Source organism: Alligator mississippiensis, chromosome 5, assembly GCF_030867095.1.
Source record: "Alligator mississippiensis isolate rAllMis1 chromosome 5, rAllMis1, whole genome shotgun sequence".
Classification (NCBI taxonomy): Eukaryota; Metazoa; Chordata; order Crocodylia; family Alligatoridae; genus Alligator; species Alligator mississippiensis.
Window position 1 is genome coordinate 180,372,627 of NC_081828.1, and position 18,653 is coordinate 180,391,279.

The 18,653-nt window shown below is 44.6% G+C and overlaps 1 protein-coding gene across 3 annotated transcripts in view; it reads right to left on the bottom strand.

The window, feature by feature from the left end:
• MINDY3 (MINDY lysine 48 deubiquitinase 3) overlaps positions 1–17,101 on the bottom strand; it is a 65,145-nt gene extending 48,044 nt beyond the window's left edge. The window contains exons 1-4 of one of the 3 annotated variants that reach the window (XM_006271244.4): positions 16,823–17,101; positions 9,992–10,071; positions 7,506–7,563; positions 6,886–7,059 (exon numbers count right to left, since the gene is read on the bottom strand). In XM_006271244.4, the coding sequence (XP_006271306.1) occupies positions 6,886–7,059; positions 7,506–7,563; positions 9,992–10,071; positions 16,823–16,919 (409 nt within the window). In that variant the 5' untranslated portion in view covers positions 16,920–17,101. Of the gene's footprint in view, positions 1–6,885; positions 7,060–7,505; positions 7,564–9,991; positions 10,072–16,822 lie in introns of those variants that run through there. The other 2 variants (XM_019498001.2, XM_019498002.1) reach the window with 2 other exon arrangements.
• Positions 17,102–18,653: the final 1,552 nt, after the last annotated feature.

The following is an 18,653-nucleotide window of genomic DNA, read 5'->3' on the forward strand; positions in this document are numbered from 1 at the left end:
CAGCACTACACATGGCAAAAAATGACACAAGATACACACAGCAAGCTAGTATACTTTCAAGCTTCAATTATGTTTAAATTTTATTTCCCCTCTTTTTGAAATCTAAATTTTGGTTTCAATTTTGTAAGTGACTGGTACAATCTACTTCAAGGCAACAATAAGGGTCTTAAGCATACAAATCAAGGAATACACCAATATTTGGATTAAATGACAGTATCTTTTTAAGAGTACAGAGCCATTGGAGTTTGCAGCCTTTAAAATATTTGGAAAAAAAAGTAAATTGTTAAATTTGTGTAAGTTGATTGTTACAAACTCCATGAGCATAAGCATACCAAAAACAATTTTGTGAGTCAACTAGAAGTACTATTTCTAGAGAAAAGCAAGCATGATTATTTGAATCATTTTAGAGAGCAGCGGCAATGTAAGAAAGCTGTATTTTTCTTTCTTTTTTTCCTTTTTTCATTGCAAAAACTCTTAACTAGAAAAGTTCCAGACATCCTTTTCTCTTCCTTAAACAAACTTTTCATAACTCTTAAATTAAGTCTGCTTAGCCACCCTTGTTATATCTAGAGCTAGAAAAAAATACAGCACATAGTATCTTCCCAGGTTCAATGCAGACTTTATATTTTTGTTCCCTCGCATGTGTTTTTGGAAGGGAGAGATAAAATGTACTTCTAACTTAAAAAAATACAAGTGCCAAGGACTTAAGTATTTGACACCTTAGATATTTTACATGCTTACTTTATCTCATTCTTCCTATATAATAGACTAAACAGATGCCATCACTTAAGGTTAAGGCATATTCTTCTGCAATATCCCTCTGATCCTATGACCACTGAAATCAGAGATACTTTTTCCATCTACTTAAATAGATGGTCAAGGCCTATATCAGTCAAATATATAAGTAATGCTACTGATTCAGGATGGAGAGCTGAATTTCAAAATTTTCCTCAAATTTCAGTAGAATAATTAATTGTACACTAGGGTTGTATTGTGAAAGGTCAGCTTATTTTGCCTATCTCCAAAACACATTGTTACTCCCTATAATGAAGTGACTCTTGCAATTTACGTATGATTAAGAAATACAGGAGATTTAGGGTGAGGAAGTTCTCTGCTTAGCACTGCCACTTATGTATTTAAGACAGTGTTTAAGAAGTAAACTTAGCTATTACAATTCCTTACTTATGACAAGTCTTAATATAAACGTATGCATGTACGTTTATCCTTCCATCCATCAGTATGTATAGACATATGTATACACACAATTTGGAAAAATAAGAAACTAAATATTTGAACTACAGTAGAAGATACTAGAAGTATGGCCAAGACTTTTGCTGTTGGAACCTGAAAATCATTCTTGGACTGACCAAGGAGCCTCAATTTATGGAGCTTTGTTAAATACAGTCCTATGGAATTTTCAGATAAGAAAGTTCAGAACTACTGGATGTAAGATGTCACAAATCTTTTGCTCTACCCAAAAAACGAGCTAATAGAAATGTTACTCTTGGTGATTTAAGTTAAGCTACTTGAATCAGCTCAATAAAACAGCTGAAGATAGAATATTATTTTGAAAATAGGAAAACACCATCTAATCTTCCTCGATGAATGGCTGAAAAGCTTATACTCACTTGGGAAAGAAAACGTGCTTGGAAAACACCTGTGCAAAGTATTTTAAAAGAAGAACAAACAGGAGACCCAAATGGGAACTAATGTAACTTTAAAGAAGTGGTTAGAACCGCTACATTGGTTTAAAAGAATATTTAGATATCCATGAATAAAAAGGAAAATGGTAGAGGGAATAAATATATAAAGCAACCTTTGAACCTGAGAGCTTTTATTATTACAATAAAGTGCATGGCCAACAAGTCATGAGTGTACATCACAAAAGCAGATGAAACAAATGTAATTGCATTCAGTGCATGTGTGCGTGCACGCAAGCACAGATTCTTCTGATATTCATGGGGTGCTACGGTAGCCAATTTCACTTTGTTACTACTGAACAGAGTGAAATAGCAGAACAGGGAACAGTCACACAACAGACTGGGGAAAGGGGAAGAAAAAAAAAAAAAAAGAGATAGCCCTAAAAAAAAAAAAGGGGGAGAGAATATTTATTGAAGACAAAAAACAGAAGAGAATGGATGAAATGAGATCAGTATAAAAACGGGTGAGCAAAGAAAATCTACATTAAATATTTTCTATACTGCCATATCAAGAGTTATATTTGAAAGTTTTAATAGTACACTAGATACTGAAATGTATACAACAATTATATTTCACTTTTTAGTAGAACTAACTAACGATTAAAAAAAATTCATTGCAATTAATTGCGAGATTAAAAGTTGCAATTAATGGTCATTTTAATCGCACAATTAAACAATAATCATACCCCCCCGCCGCAACAGCCTGTGTGCCTTGCAACTCCTTCCTGCCACCACCAACAGCGCACAGCTTCAGCCCTGACACCACCCCACACCTGCTGCAGACTCACTTGCCCACGATGAGCAGTGGCAGCAGCCATGCAGAAGCTGCTGCTCAGCACAGATGAAAAGCAGTCCCTTCCCCTCACTGCAGCAGCCACCTGGAGCCTGTGCCTGGGTTGCCCTGTGGCTCCTCTGCACTGCCACCACAACCCTGCTGGGTGGCCTGGAGGTGGCAGTAACAGCAGCAGAGAAGAGCTGCAGCACAGCACGGGCGCAGGCTCTGATCAGCTGCAGCAAGAAGAGCCCGGTAGTAGTGAAGAGCCTTCCCCGGTGCCGAGCAGCAGCTTCTACCCGGGTGCTGCCACTGCTCAGCATGGGCAGGTGAGTCTGAAGCAGGTGTGGGGCAGGCTGGAGTCAGGGCTGTGCGCACAGGTTCTGGCTGTTCCACTCTGCTGGTCATAACAATGTGCGTGATTAAAAAAGTTAACACATTAATTTGCTTTTGCATTAATTGCATAAGTTAACTGCGATTAACTGACAGCCCTAACTTTTAGATTTCTTAAAAACATCAACCTGCCAAATTGACTACTATTTGTAAAATCTGCAACATCAAGAACATTGGCAACCTTTAATTTTTTTATTTGGCATGGCAGCAGAACCAAGAAATAGTTACAGTTTAGTATTAACCTTTGCAATGGTAGAACTCTGCACTGCCATCAACCCCTATATACTCTCTCTTAGATCCTGGCCAAACCAGGAAGAATCTGAAGTCCCCCATAACTCAGATGAAAGGAAGAAGTGAGAAGGTTAAAAAAAAAAACAACTGACTGAGTGAAATAATGCACCAGCCAAAAATGAAATAGTGTTCAAATTCCATAGTCCCTGCATAATATGACATTTAACATATATAGCAGAAAGTTAAAAAAAGAGAAAAAAAAATCAAGAGACAGGTGCTGCTCATCATAAGATTCCATTTCCTTCCTAAGCACCTTATATTTTATGGAGGACAAAGTCAACCAAAACACCCAGAATCGTGCAGCAGCACAAAACATAATGGATTAACTCATTAAATGGCAGGGTTGCCAATAGCAAAACAGCTGCCCATAAAAAGGAAAATATTTTTTGCAATAATCCAGTCCACTTTGTACATACAGTAAACTACTTAGGATGGGGTTAATTCTAACAAGTGAGGCAGCGTTTGGTAAAGCCTGACAGCAACCAAAACTCGCCCCACTCTCTGACTAGACAGCCACCTTGCTGGGGACACCTGACCCCCGGCTGTCTTTCCTGCTTGGTGCAGGGGGCTGGACCCGATGATCTTCCAAGGTCCCTTCTGGCCTTATAATCTATGAATCTCACAAGAGGAACTTCATGGCATGAATGTAATGTTTGAAAACCAGGAAGCTGTATGAAAAGTGGGACTTTCAGAAATTACTGTTCTTTAGGCACAATCTTGCAAAGAAAGAATTAACAATCTATAATAATAATAGGCTTATTCTGTCTGTCCACAGCACTCTGATTGGTTGTCTTGGCAGACAATCACAATGCTTACTGAAACAACTAGAGATCTCCAGACAGACAGAATAAGCATGTTATTATTATAGATCCTAAGGCATTTCAAACAGATATGCAGGCAAGTCAGAGCTAGAATGAAGCACCAGAGCCCACCGCTGCAGAGTGGGCAGGCTCTGTCAAAGGGGAAAAATAAAAGCGGTAAGGGGACTGATCCTTTTTCTTTTCCTGGAGCCTGCCCACCTCTGCTGCAGCTGGGGAGCAAGTGGTGACACCATCTCCTGGGACTGCCTGGGCAGGGTGCCAGCAGGTGGGTACTGCCTGGGGGGTATCACCACTGCAGAGGGAAGCCCCGGGAGCCCCCACACCTCAGGGGATGTGCGAAACACCAGCAACTCACTCTCCGGCTGCAGGAAACGCAGGCAGACTCTGGGAGAGGAAACAAGATCAGGCCCCAACTGCTTTTTTATTTTTCCCACGGTGGAGCCTGCCTGCGCAAACTGCTGCAGGGTCACACAGCCCAAGCTGCAGGGGGGAAGGGAGGGGGCGGTGCCTGCTTCTGTGGCAGCAGTGCCCCCTGGGGCCGCCCAGGTGGGGTGATAGCTGTGCGGGTGCAGCCCTAGCTCACAAGCAGCACCCCACCGGATCCAATGGTGCACTGAAAGCCCAGGCATGCTCAGGGAAGCTTAGGCTTCCAGTGCCCTGTCCCTGCCACCTTCTCCAGATAGGGCCCTTGTACATGTGAGGAATATCACTGTAATTTGTTATGTAGCAAACTAAAATACATGGGATACATTTTAATTAGCTACATAAAAAAGTCATTTAAATCGAAATACACCGCCAAGCATGTAGACTTATGCAATGTAATCATTAAACAGGGCAATTAAACCACTAAAAGGGGCCATTTCCTCACGTGAACAAGGGCCCTCTTATTCTATGACTATAAACAAGTCACAAGATCAGACTTTTGACAAACTATGTATTTATATTCCTAACCCTGTGTTTACACGTTACAACTTTATATTGCCTTTTTGAGGGTGAGAAGTTTTGATTCTATTAAAGTACTCAGGCAAAGGATAACTAAAAATCCTCTATTTAAAGAAATACTTTTTCAATAAAAACTTAATCACAAATGTTTTACAAGCTTCAGCTAGTTAACTAAAAGAAAAAGAAGAGCCTTCGTTTCACTACCTGAGGAATCCAAGGGCATGTCTATGCTGTCTCTGCACCTATCCTGACATTGCTGTCAAGAAACAAGTCCTGACTAGTGACATCCTCCCCACATACGCAGCAAGATATAAAAATGCCATGTGGTCACCTTCTGGAAAGCGCCCAGGGATGCTGTCATGATCTTAACCTTAGGTGTACTCCTGAAAGCAGTACCGTGCACAGCTAACAATCTAATGGTGACATCTAGTCTCTGTTTCAGCATGGAAAGCAGAAGCAAATACATATGGCTTACTTCTCTGTGGGGATCCCAAGACTAGTGCTGAGACGGTATAGACACACCAGGGATGCACTGACAGAGGTTTTGGGGGCCAATAGCTGATATTTAAGGAGGCATATCGGCCGATACTGATCCGATATAGCTGCCATCAGGTGGTAAATCTGGTGTGGTAGAAGGGGAGGGGGAGGGAAGGGGCGTGGCATGCAGATCAACGCCCCCTGAAGTGAGGGAGTCAGCAGGGGTAGGTGCTGCCCAGGTGGGGGGGGGGAGGAGGGGGAGAGGCACAGGATGGAGGTGCGGTTCATGGGGTGGTGGCAGCTCCAGCCCCTGCCTGCACCCGGGGCGGGGGGGAGGGCAGGTGCAGGATGGACTGCAGCTGCAGGGTGGAGCCAGAGGTGGTGCTGTGTGAGGCTCTTCTTGCTGGGGGCTGGGCTGAGAGCGGGCTCCGGCAATGCTCGGAAGAGGCTGCAGCCACTCTAAATTTCGCAGCTCCATTCCCAGCCCCACACTGCCACCCAGAGCAGCCCCAGCTGAATGCCCCGCCTCCACCTAAGTGCCAGGAAAAGCCAGGGCTGTGCCAGGCAGTGGTGTGGGGCCGGGAGTGGAGCTGCAGTGAAATTTGGGGTGGCTGCATCCTTCTCCCAGTGCCGCTGGAGCCTGCTCTAAGCCCAGCCCCCAGCAAGAAAAGCCCCATGCAGCGCCAGCTCCACCCTGCAGCTGCAGCCCACCCCATGCCATGCTGCTCAGATTCAGGGGCACATGCCCCCCTCCCCACCCACCTGGGGTGCAAGCAGCGGCAGGAGCTGTTCCCACCTCACAAGCCGCACCTTCCTCCCATGTCTTCCCTGCTGGGGCAGCACCTGCCCCCTCCCTCAACCCAGGGGGGCCTTGATCCGTCCCTCCCACACTCCTTCCCTCCCCACTTCCAATTTACCAGTTTACGGGCATTTATCGGACAAATTATTGGTCCGATATCCGGCACAGACAATTTTCTTTATATTAGTACTGATCCAATATCCGAGCAATTCACCTCTAAGACATACCCTAACATTTTACCAAGTTTTCATAAGAGTCCATCACTGAGCAAAAGTACAGCGTTAGGTAGATATCCCAGGTATGGGAAAACTAGCTGACAATGTGGTTAGGTTTGGCTGAATAGCAGTTAGTAAGATGTCAGCCCCTAAAAAGCTTTTAAAAGAAGTGTAGTATTCCTTTTAAAGAATGCTCAAATTGCGTGACCTCAAAAGAAATAAAACTGAAACAACTCTGATGGACGGTTTTTATAGAATGGAATGTGACATCAGGCCAGAGTTGAGACTTATTTAAATTTTATGTTACTGAAAGAAAATCCATCTATAACAACGAAGCAGAAAGAAAAAAAATCCTTATCTAATAATAATGAAAGAGTTACACACATAGTGTATTGTACAGATGTGGAGAATTCCCTAAAAGAATGAAATATTCCTCAAAAGACAACAGGGCATTTAGAGGAGAAATTCAGCTTACAAGGTTGCTCCTCTTGATGACTTGACTCTGCAGGACTCTCAGAAATACTAGCAGTTTCTTCGGTTGTTTTGCCTCTTATCCATGTTGCCAAAGAGTATGATTCTGAATTATCAGAGCAAACCATTTCCAAAATGTCACATAATGTATGTGAGAGGAGGTTCTTCTGTTCTTCCTCTGAAAGATCAGACCTTCAATCAGCCAAATTGATGTTAATCACCATCTTAAACATGCTATTAGTGCTAAGTGTACACACCTACTTATTAGTTAGCGGGGCCAAATTAGAAGGAAGAATTATAAAACCAGCCTCTGAATGATACGACTCAAGGTGATTATAATCCATCTCAATTATATTTATTAAAAAATTAACTACTCCAAGATGAACAATTCAATCAGTGATGTACATCAATATAAGCAAATTCTACAAACCAGTACTGATGTACCAAAATTGGCAGTTTACAGCCACATGCATTGTACATACCATTTATTCCTGCAGCACTATAGCATAGTCAGTTAAAAAAATTAATCTCTTTGAAATGCAAGCTGCAATGCAAGTTACAACAATAATGATAACAATGATGATACCAACCAACCAACCAACCAACCAACCAAACTCTACTGACCTTGACACTCTCTCCAAGTAGACTTCTCACTGGCAAAAAGTCTCTTCAAAAGGAATGCCTTTGTAATTAAAAGGAATAACTGTTAGACTACAAGAGCATATGACATTTTAACACTTCAGTTCTACACGGCACATTATGTTTACATTAAAAAGCATCAGACCTCTGTCAGATTATTTGCAATCAAACTATGAAAGCTTTCCAGAATATCCTCTGTTCTCTAATTTTATCATTCAATCTAATTAGAACCTAGTATGCATACGTAAGGTATTAACATTAACTGAGGTTACCAGAACACATGTTTATTTCTAACTCTGGATATCCAAGGTAACTCTTGTGCTCAGGGTACATCTCCTTCACTCAATTCTCTATGTGAAGCTATTCTCAAGACTGCCTTTTTCTGCCCAGAGATCAAACCAATCGTTGTAAGCAGGTAACGAGCTCAGCAACTTGTAAGGTACGATTTTTAAAAGCGCATGCTGCCTCAGGTCTGACAGAAAATTCAGCACCTTCTTAGATATCTGCTCTAACTGTCTATGAATGTCCCATTCAAAATCAAATATGGAAGCCTTTAAAGCATCAACTTGAAAACAAGTTTTGCAACAGTAATTCCCATGTAACACCTATAATGCAAGCGTAAAGAAAGATTTACATTCCCTGGCTTAATTTATAATAACATAAGGTATGGCTGTTAAATTTGTTTGACCCTCATAGCTACCCTCTCATTTTCCTCCTCATCCAGGCTCACTTATCTATTCTTCTACAGGAGCTTTTTAACCAACCTTCTCCCTTGAAATATCTATGCCAGTGGCACTTGTTGCAGGGTCTCCAAGATTAATCTTTATGTTAGATGCACTTCCTCTTCCCCGCCACTGAAACTCATTAAACTGATCCCTGAATTTTAAAAACGAATTCAGAAAGGAGATTATATCTATAAAGGTGATCATGAGAATCAATAGGTTCCTGTATGTGTGAGGGATACCCGCGCTGACACCTTCCAATTACAACACGTCAGAGCAGACTTGATAAATCAAGCCTACTGGAGCGTTCTAATCAGAATGCTCCAGCAGCCTTGCTGTCACGTGTATTCAGTGTGCCTGTGTTTCAAAATGGTGGCAGGGATGCTTTAAAGTTCATCTGAGCTTTAATTAAAGCACCCCAATCGCCATTTTGAAACTGTATACATGTGACAGCAAGGCTGCTGGAACATTCTGATTAGAACGTTCTAGTAGGTTCAATTAATCAAGTCTGCTCTGACATGTTCTAATGACAGGCATTTTTTTAATTAGACAGGCTCCTGAGAGCCACTCTAATTAATACACACACCACCCACACCCTAGTGCAAATGTATAGATGTCCATCAAATTCCCATCAATCAACTCAGAGACAATGGTGCCAAATGGAGGCCTGCTACAGCTTTCTATGTTGTAACACCCTCAACAACTCACTTCGGAGGCCATCTGCTTGCAGTTTGCTCTGGCATCTCACTCAGCTCCTACTAATGGTTCCAAATACAACATTACTTCACTCTGGAAACTTGCCACAGCTAGCATGCTAAACCTACTGAGGACAGCTTGCAATGATAACTGCTAGGAAACAATCCTGATAGCTAAATTTGTAAAACAGCTGCTAAAGGAAGATAGTGATGGCAGAGGCATTGGTGCAAGCTCTTTGATAGCTCAGACCAGACTTGCAAATATAAAAGAGAATATTCTTCTTTCATATGGGCCACCTGTGTCCTTTCCTCCCAAAATTGTGGTCTGTAGACCACAGAAGTCTATGGAGAACTACTAAGCCACTTTAGAAAAAGCTAGGAGATTGACTCCAGCAATCATTTATATGACACAGTACTATTAGGAAATGTTGCGGGATGTTAATTCACAGTGAAAGTAGAGGTGGTCCACAAGATAAAGAGATGCAGCATGCACACTGAAAATATGAAAACTATCATCACAGGAAGTCAAGTGGACTGCAATTCATATAAAGTTCAGCATGAGAGTCTCCAGAATGGAAAGGATCAATTTTTACAAACCAGTTATATTAATTCCCCTCTAATTATTTTACTAATTAAGACTAAGTTTAATATTTCCCCTTTTTCATACAGTAAATATTAGCAGACACAAAACGTAACTGCTCTCAATTCTTGTGAATAACTGCCTCTTGTAAATGCTCCAGCAGAAGCACATTTATGCAAAAGAAAAAAACTGAGATTGCTATACATTCTTTCAAGTTACCAATGCCCAAATTAATCTTTCACACTTCCCAGATGACACATGACACTTCTGCAAAGTCTCTCGCTGGTTAGACTGATTGTGCCCCTTCTTCTGCCTGGACTCGTTTCTCTGATTTTATCTGATTTTGTAAATTCATTTGGCAGAACCCTCTCTTCTCCATAATATTAGTATTTAGTTATGGTTGTGTAAAAATTAAGGAAAATAACTGAGAAATGCTATTAATTATAAACTATTTCTTGAAACAGTGCATATTACCTGAACTGGTGCAATCACTGCACAAGGGCCACCTTCAAATTGTTCTAATGCTGTTGATTCAGATTCACTAAATACAAATCCTGACAACGAAAAGAGGCCACAGTTAGTAAAGTACAGAAATCAACACTGTATTTATTGCATACTTCCCCATGATAGGAATGTCACTCACCTCCCTCACTTTTAAATTATCAAGTTAATTTTGTAGATAAGACCATATCAATTTAAGAGTTTAAACAAGATTCTGTTGTATTATATTTGAAAATAAAAACGTATGGAGTATAAGAGGAAGGGAAGCAGGTTACTATATACAATGTTACCTATATCAGCAGTATACTTTACCAAAAATAGTTGCAATGCACTATAACACAATTAAGCACACTATCATCTTCTTTGTGCTGGATATCTGTAAATCACATTCTGGTGTAGTAATAAATTCTGTCTGAATCCTATTTGGAAATTGGAGAGACCTTATCTTACATTATGTGTAAAAGCAGTTTTTAAGCTCCTATTGATCATCTCCTTCCTATTAATCTTAACAGAAACCATCCGTGGACATCTTAGATCAGGGGTGGCAATGTTTTCGGGCTGAATGCCAAAAAACCCTGCAACCTGAACTTAGAAGATGTTGGTGTGCCAGGGGTGGCTGGCAGAGCAACCGCAAGGAGCCCGATCCTTCGTGTGGCACTGGCAGCACAACCTTGGCCCCTTCCCCGCCACACTCCCCGAGGCATATGTGCAGCTGTTGCCAGCAAAGAGTCAGAGTGGGGTTCTGGACCTCAGTGCAGCTGCCTGCAGCCTTATGGCTGCCTGCTGTGAGCAGCCTGGCCTCTGGGCAGGCCTGGCTCAGGGTGCATGGGGGGGAAGGGGTTTGGGGAAGTGCAACCCTGGCCTCTTCTCTGTCATGTACCCTAAAGTAAGCATGCAGTCGCTGCTGCCATGGAGCTCAGGCTGTTTGTAGTAGGCGATGGGCAAGCTATGAGCAACTGCACTGGGATCCCAAGCCCCAACTTGATGCCATAGCAGTGGCAGATGCATGCACGCCTTGGGGCACATGACTAGAAAGGGTCCAGGATTGTGCTACCCCAGGTCCCTTCCCTGCCATGCGCCCCGAGACTTGTGTGCAGCCACCACCGGCCATGGAGCCAGGCTGGGATTCCGGCCCCCCATGCACCAGTTGCAGCCTTCTGGCTGCTTACCACCTCCTGGCAGGCAGCTGCTTGGCCCAGGTTCTGGACAGCAGCTGCCTGCCCCCAGGCTACTCACAGCAGAGCTTGCAGCCTCCCCACTGCCTGCTGCAAGCAGCCTGTGTTCTGTAGCTGGTGGCAGTTGCTCAGAGCCCAGGCCAGCTGTGGCATGCCCAGCAAAATAGCCTTGTGTGGCATGCTCTGGCATATGTGCCAAGGATTGCCAACCCCTTTCTTAGATGTAAAGATTTTTGGATGACTATAGAACTAGACTCTTTGGAATTCTACCTTCCACAGAATATGTAATGCTAACTGCCTGCAAGGCAGCCACATTGAAAATGGCCCCGAAAAGAACATTTGAAGCTTTTCCTCCAAGTTCAACTGTAAGATTGAAGCACCCAAGCCCAATTGGCTACTAAAAAAATAACAGTTTAGTACTTGACATACTGTAAGTCAGAATATTATAAAGACCAAGATGTTGTTCTTTTATACAATATACCTAGTGACACTAGTCTAAATTGTTATAATTTACAAGAACCTTCATTACTTGTCAGACTCTTCCTCAATGAGAAAGGAAAGTTACTTTCCTTCGTCTAAGTCAGCAAAATGTAGATGCAATGTAATTAAGCATAGATCAATATATAAACAACAGGATGCTAGGTTAAGATAACATAAATCTATACTGATGTAATTTATACGCAGAGCCAAGATGCAAGTTACATACAATTCCCTCACCTAATTGGGCCAGGATCTCTATTACTCCATACTACTGCCAAATCTTTCATTAGTATCATTTTGTTCATCTTATGTAAGTGCCCTTATGGTATGCAGTGTTACCAAAGTACCGAGCTAAAATGGCCCCTTGCCCATATCTACTGGCATTCAAATGTATAGTTTAAGGTAGTTTCTGATGGGGATTTAGTATGGACTAAATTCTCCTTTAACACTATATGCAATCCTACACTTTTGAGCACATTGCTGTGGTACTTTTTAGTGGCTTTAATGACCAACTGTGTGGTACCATCCAATAATAAAGAAAGCCTGCATTTGTTTCACATTCTTGTAAGCCTGATGAGCTGAAATCTGCATGAGTGAGTTGTACAGCTGCACATGCTATCCTTTGCCCCTAATCAGCAGTGCAGCGTAGATGCATCCACATGGGACTGAGGGTACAACTCATTGTATTGCTAATTGACAATGCCTGCGAACAGAAGCAGCTACACTACCAGCTGCAAAAAGTACACAGAGTAAGACAGTATGTTTGAGGTAAGTTTGGCCTTATTGCTCTGACCATATTGTATCTTCTGGCCCCTTCACATGACTGCCTCTATTTCTGAATGAAGTTGATTCGTTGAATTAACAAGTCACCCTGCCACCTCTGCTTCTTTACAAGTTTCCCTTGCTGTCTTCTATACAACGTCAGTCTTTCTATTTTTTCCCCCAATATTAATTCCAGCTGCAGAGAGAATCATGGAGGAGCGGAAAGGGATCAGAGACTGCACCATCCCCATCCACAGGCTGGGGGAGGTCAGGAAGCAGAAGCTGGAAGTGGGAGGGGGATCCAGGAGACCCCAGTGATAGCAGCACAAGAATGAAGACAGAAGCAGTACCTGGACTGAGAGTAGAGGGCCAGGTTAGGCCCTCAGGGGTCACATGCAGCTTAATGGCTACCAGTTGGACAGCCCTGCTTTACATCATCACTTAAAAAAATTTACTTGTCTGTTCTGGGGATGCATTTTAACTAGAGGTGCACCAATACATCAGTCTGATATTGGATCAGCTCTGATATAAAGAAAATTTAATACATCGGAAACTGGCCATATCAGGTTGATAATTTAGCCAATAAATGGTCTGTGCACACGCACAGCCACAGCACAGCACAGCAGCTTGAAGAGCTGCCTCCAGCTAGTAAATCTGGTGTAGGGGGAGAGGAAGGGAAGGGGCACTGGGGGGGCAGATCAAGGCCCCCGTGGGAAGGGAGGAGGATGGCTGGAGCTGGGCCAGCGGCAAGCGCTGCTCAGCCAGGGTGGAGCGGGTGCAGGATGGTGCAGGGGCTCGTCCTGGGGTGTGCGGGGTGGGGAGCAGCTCCCACCGTCACGCCCCATTCACCTGGTGCTCGCCTGCTTGTCCGGCGGCTCCCACTGTGGCTCCCGCTACTAGTCTGGGAGGGTATGGGGGGGGGCATGTGCCCCCACCCCCTCAGGCCCCTCCCAGCACAGTCCTGCCCCATCGGAAAGAGCTTGGTGCAGCCCTGGCCCCAGCCTGCCCTGAGCAGATGCGGGGGCACACACCCTCCTGAGCAAGCGGTGGGAGCAGTGGGACAAGCAGGCAAGCAACGGCCCAGCAGCTGCCAGCTGAGCAGCGGTAGGACCTGTCCCCCTTGCCTCCCCGGACAAGCAGCGGCACCGTCCTGCACCTGCTCTGCCTTGGCTGGGCAGCACTTACCCCAGCCCCCCTCCTCCCCCACAAAGGGACCTTGATCTGCCCACCCTCATGTCCCTTCTCTTCTGCCTCCAGCTGGTAAGTCTGATGGGGGGGGCTCTCCAAGCTGCGGGGCTGGTATCAGAAATCAGATCAGCATTGGCCGACATGCCTCCTTAAAATTCGGTTATCGGTATCAGCCACAAAAACCTCTATCGATGCACCCCTAATTTTAACTACAAACACCTCACATTGCTCCCTGATTTTTGTGCTGTGCCAGCTTTTACTTAAACCATTTCCTTTTTTTAACACTAACATGTCTAATTCAGCTGCACGCAAACTCTAGACTAGCAACTGACACAAGATTTAATTGTTTAACATTTTCTGTTGGGCTGTGTGAAGAACAGCCACTTCATCTGGCAGAAGATTTGAGAAAATTCATATGTTCATATGTTGAGAATTCTGGATTTTCTCTGGGTTTGGAATAAAACCCAGTAATTCTAAAATTCTCTGGGAAATAGACTCCAAAACAATTATTTAAAAAATCTGAAGTGGTTTATTTTATAATTTTGAAACAAAATTCCGACCAGTGTGCTGATGAGAAGGAAGAAAGTCCTCAGGGAGCTATCTCCCTAGCTCCAATGACCCTGGCAGGCTGTTAAGTGGAAAGGCAAGTCAACAGAAAACCAAGCAGGTTTTCAGATAGCTCTGGTCTGTTGCCAGTATTTGCCAATAAGACCCTTCTCCTTTTCTTAACAGCGGCCATTCCCAAATCAACAGTAAAGTATCTGAAGTAATGACAGCATTTATATAATAATTAAACAAGTACATGACTAGGAGACCCAACACAGGGTTTCTACCCTTACCAGGAATCTGACAGACTTGGGGGCTTTACATTACCATCTCTATATCTACTTCCCATGGTAAAAAGGAAAAAGGCATCTAGTCATGTATGTTGTCTCTCTCAGTATTCATTATTTGAAATAAACACGAGCTAGCAGTAGGTATCAGAGACAACAATCCATTTAAGTAAATAAATTAAGTTTATACATCAGATATCATTATACTCAGTAAAATGACTGAATGCAGAAGAGCTGCTTTCTTTCTAACCTTGAAGTCTATGAAAACAATATGTGCTAGCATTTTCATAGTAACTTGCACACACAAAGTACTGTACCAACATTTATCCTCAACTGCATTCCTGTAGAATAGGCATATAAATGTTATTTATACTTTGCAGATTGGGAAAATAAAAAAATTGGTCAAGTTGTCCTAACCTGATCCACAGTGAGACAGCAGCAACACAAGTGACAGAACTCAAAACTTCCTAAATCCCAATTTTACTCTTACAAAATGCACAGCCACACACAATGCTAATTACTATACAACTGGAGGATACAGGAATGGCAAAGAGTCTTACTTCAGTTATGCTTTTGGACTTCACCCTGTACATTTTAATAAATTCACACACAAATAAAAATTTGTCGTCAAATTATATCTCGGAAGACAACACTGAGAATCGGAGTTTAGTCTAATTTAGTAGTGCTCAGCCTCTGGTCCATGGGCCAAATGCAGCCAATGAAACCATCTCATCAGGTCCACAGGAATCCCCATGGACCCAGAAATTCGGTGGAAGGGAAGCGGGGTGGGGTGAGGAAAGTGGTGGCCATTAGTATAGCCACCCTCCCTACTGCCAAATTCCCAAGTCCTGCACTTGGCCCCTCCCTGCTTCTGGATTGGGGCTGGGCCAAGTCACATCCCACTCCCCCAGCCCAGGGCCACCTCCCCACCCCACCCTGCAGGACCAGGTTGGGGCTGGGCCACAACCAGGTCAGGTACCTTTCCCTTGTGTGGTAGGATGAGGCACTGCCCATCTGGCCTGCCAAGCAAAAAGGCTGGTCCCCACAAGTCAAATTAGTTAAGGAAACATTGCAAAAAAAAAAAAAATGTCAACACTGTTATTTTCTTCTAAACTTTGTAAATCCTTTGCGTTTTAAAATGGCAGCCCACAACCAGATATTTAAGCTATATTTCAGAAAAGACAACAGGCCACATGTACCATTAGTAGGTTACTGAGTAAAGCAGTGTACTGGGCAGCTCAACAGGAAATAGAAAGTACATCATATTTTACTAGCCCTGCTTACTGTATTGTCATGCTTTTTATTGTGCTCAAACTGAAAAATATGAGATATATTTCAAAAGACAAGTTAGACCCAACTCCCAGTGACTTTGCTATCTATGTCTTAAAGTCTCTCCCTAAATTTTCAGTATAACAATAGCATCCTTTTAACTACTTTCCTGTCTCCTAACTTCACCTGTCAAGACAGATAAACCTGTTCTACCAGCTTTGTTATTTTTACCCAGTGAGCATCTGGGTCCAAAATGACTATTCCAGTAGAGGTGCACCAATACATCAGTGCCTTATTGCATTGGCCCCAATAAATGGAGAATTAACTTCACTGGCTACTGGCGTTTTTTGGCCAGTGTAGCTGATAATGTACCCCCTCCTGCCCCTCCCCACCCTGCCAGAAGTGTATCCAGAAGGGGTACACTCCTTAAAAAGGTTGAAAACCCCTGAACTACAACATTAAGCAGGCATAGCATCTGTGGCAGGCTGGGGCCTGAGTCTGTCCCCAGTCTGACCAGATCATTTGCAAACTAGATTCTTCTCAGTAACAGTGTGAGGATAAGCAGAAAGCACCGGGATCCCCCCAGCTGTGGAGCGCAACACCAGGAGACCCCCCCCCCCCCCCCCACACACACACACACACACACACATACACACACACACGCCTACTAGCGGAGATGGCAATTTGAAAAGTAACTTTCCTTCATTACTCTTCTAATTCCCTTCTCCAGCTTGGGAGAGACGAGACTGCCAGGGGCTGCCAGGCGCTGGAAGGACCTCTCCTTTGGGACACGACTGCATCATTACTTTCATGGGTCACAAACAGCCTCAGCCAAGACCAAGCGTGCAGGTGCATGGGGCTTGTCTCTGCTTCACAGATCTGATGCAGGTGCGACTGCCAGGGTGCCTCGTTTGTGCAGTTTGTCAGGGCCGCTTCTTGGGGTGGGGGGGGCAGGAAGAGGGCTGGTAAAGTCAGGCGGGGGGAAACGGGGCTGGGGGAGGTCGGGCCGGGGGAAGGCGGCGCCTGGGCCTGGCGGAGAGGGAGAGACCCTCCCCACGACGCTGGCGCAGGAGGGGAGGGGCAGGGCCGGGCGGTACCTTGCGCCCAGCGGCAGAAGATGGTGTCGGCGAGGCCGCGGGGCCCCGCGCTCTTGCCCCACACCAGGTGCACAAGCTCCGCGCTCAGCTCCGCCATGGCGCGGGGGAGGCTCTCGGTCCAGGCGGCTCCTGGCGGTGGGACTGGACGTGGCGGCCGACCCGCCTTCCCTGGACATGGGCGGGGGCGGCGGCCGGGCCGGGGCGGGGCCGCAGCTACCGGCCGGTCAGACTCGCGGAAACCCGCCGCTCCCCGACGGCTGCTTCCTCTTCCGGGACGCGGGTGGCGGAAGCGGAAGAGGAATTGGGCAGCGCCGCTGGCCCCGCCGGCCGGCCCACGCCCTCCTGCGGCACCATGCGCATACGCGCTGCGAGGGGTGGCCGTTGGCGGGGGGCGGGACGCAAGGCGGAGGCGGGGCCTCAAGGAGCCCCGCGGGGGGTGACGCGGCGGCTTAGAGCAGGCGTAGCGGGCGGACGCGAAGTTGAGGGCCTGGATCTCCCGCCGTCCCCGCTGCTGGCGACGAGCACGAAGTGTATCAGACGAAGGAGTTTGTTTAACGCTCCCCCCCCCCCCCCCGAGGCCCGTCGTTGGTTGACATTTCAACCTTGACCCAAATGTAAAGCCTCACCGATGTAGGGTTTTCGGTCGTAGCCCTGTTGGCTTAAGGAAGCGGCTGCTCAGTTGGTGTGATAAAAGAGATTTCTTGTCCCCAAAGCACCTTGCAAGCCTCATTGATTGCAGCAGGCTTTGCGTCGAGCCTGTAGACTTGACCCAGGAAGGTATTTAGTTGCCTTAAGTTTTATTCTGGGGTGTAATCCTCCTTGTATAGGAGTTGGCACCTCCATACCTTTGCTTTTCTGGATTGGACTCAGTCTCCAACCCTACGTTGTGATTTCATCCCATATATGAGGAAATAACAAGGGCTGAGCAAGAACTGGACCTTGTCATATACCTTTACCTAGAAAAGTACTGCTCCAAAGACCCTGAATAATGGCTTTAATTTAGGATCATCCTCTGACCTAGAGAAACATTTTTCCTAGCTGCCCAGCTAGACTTCTGCACAAGAGTCATCTCATGCGTGCTCCAGGGACCGGTGCTGGAACAGCAAGTTTGTGGCGTCTGTGGTGCCCTCCATGCACAATCCCCATAGTCTGAAGCATGTTTGAAAGTGCATCTGGTATACCTTCACAACACTTAACAGTAAAGGGAGAGAAAATAATAATTTCAGACCTGCACATACCAGAAAACTAATTTCAAAAGATGGAGAAACTTAACACCTAATAATCCTCTCTATACACTCTTTCTACTGTATAAACTGATCCAAGAATTTCACAAGACTTTCAGTCAGTAACTGATAAAGAGTTGGAGCCCATTCAGCTGTTAGCAACATGTTTTGTTCTTTGGGTTATTCATACAAGCTGTTGAAAATATTTGAAAAAAATATTCATTTGTTTGGAAGCACCCATTTTGTTCTCTTAATTGAAGAATGAAAAGCAAAAAACCTGCATGATTTTATTTAAGCTAGTAACTGGGTATCTCATCTGAACTGCTTATTTTTAATCATCTAAATTTAACAACGTGTAAATCATGTCTGATTAAATATAAACAGTTTTAAACTAGTTTCAACTATGTACATATATTCCAAGTGGTGAAAATTTACATCAGTACAGGAAATAGTTCAGGAAAGTTTATGGTCTATGCTTCCCCTCTATAGGGCGTTGGTCAGACCGCAGTTGGAGTACTGCGTGCAATTCTGGGCGCCACACTTCAAGAAGGATGCGGATAACCTGGAGAGGGTACAGCGAAGGGCATCTCGTATGGTCAAGGGCCTGC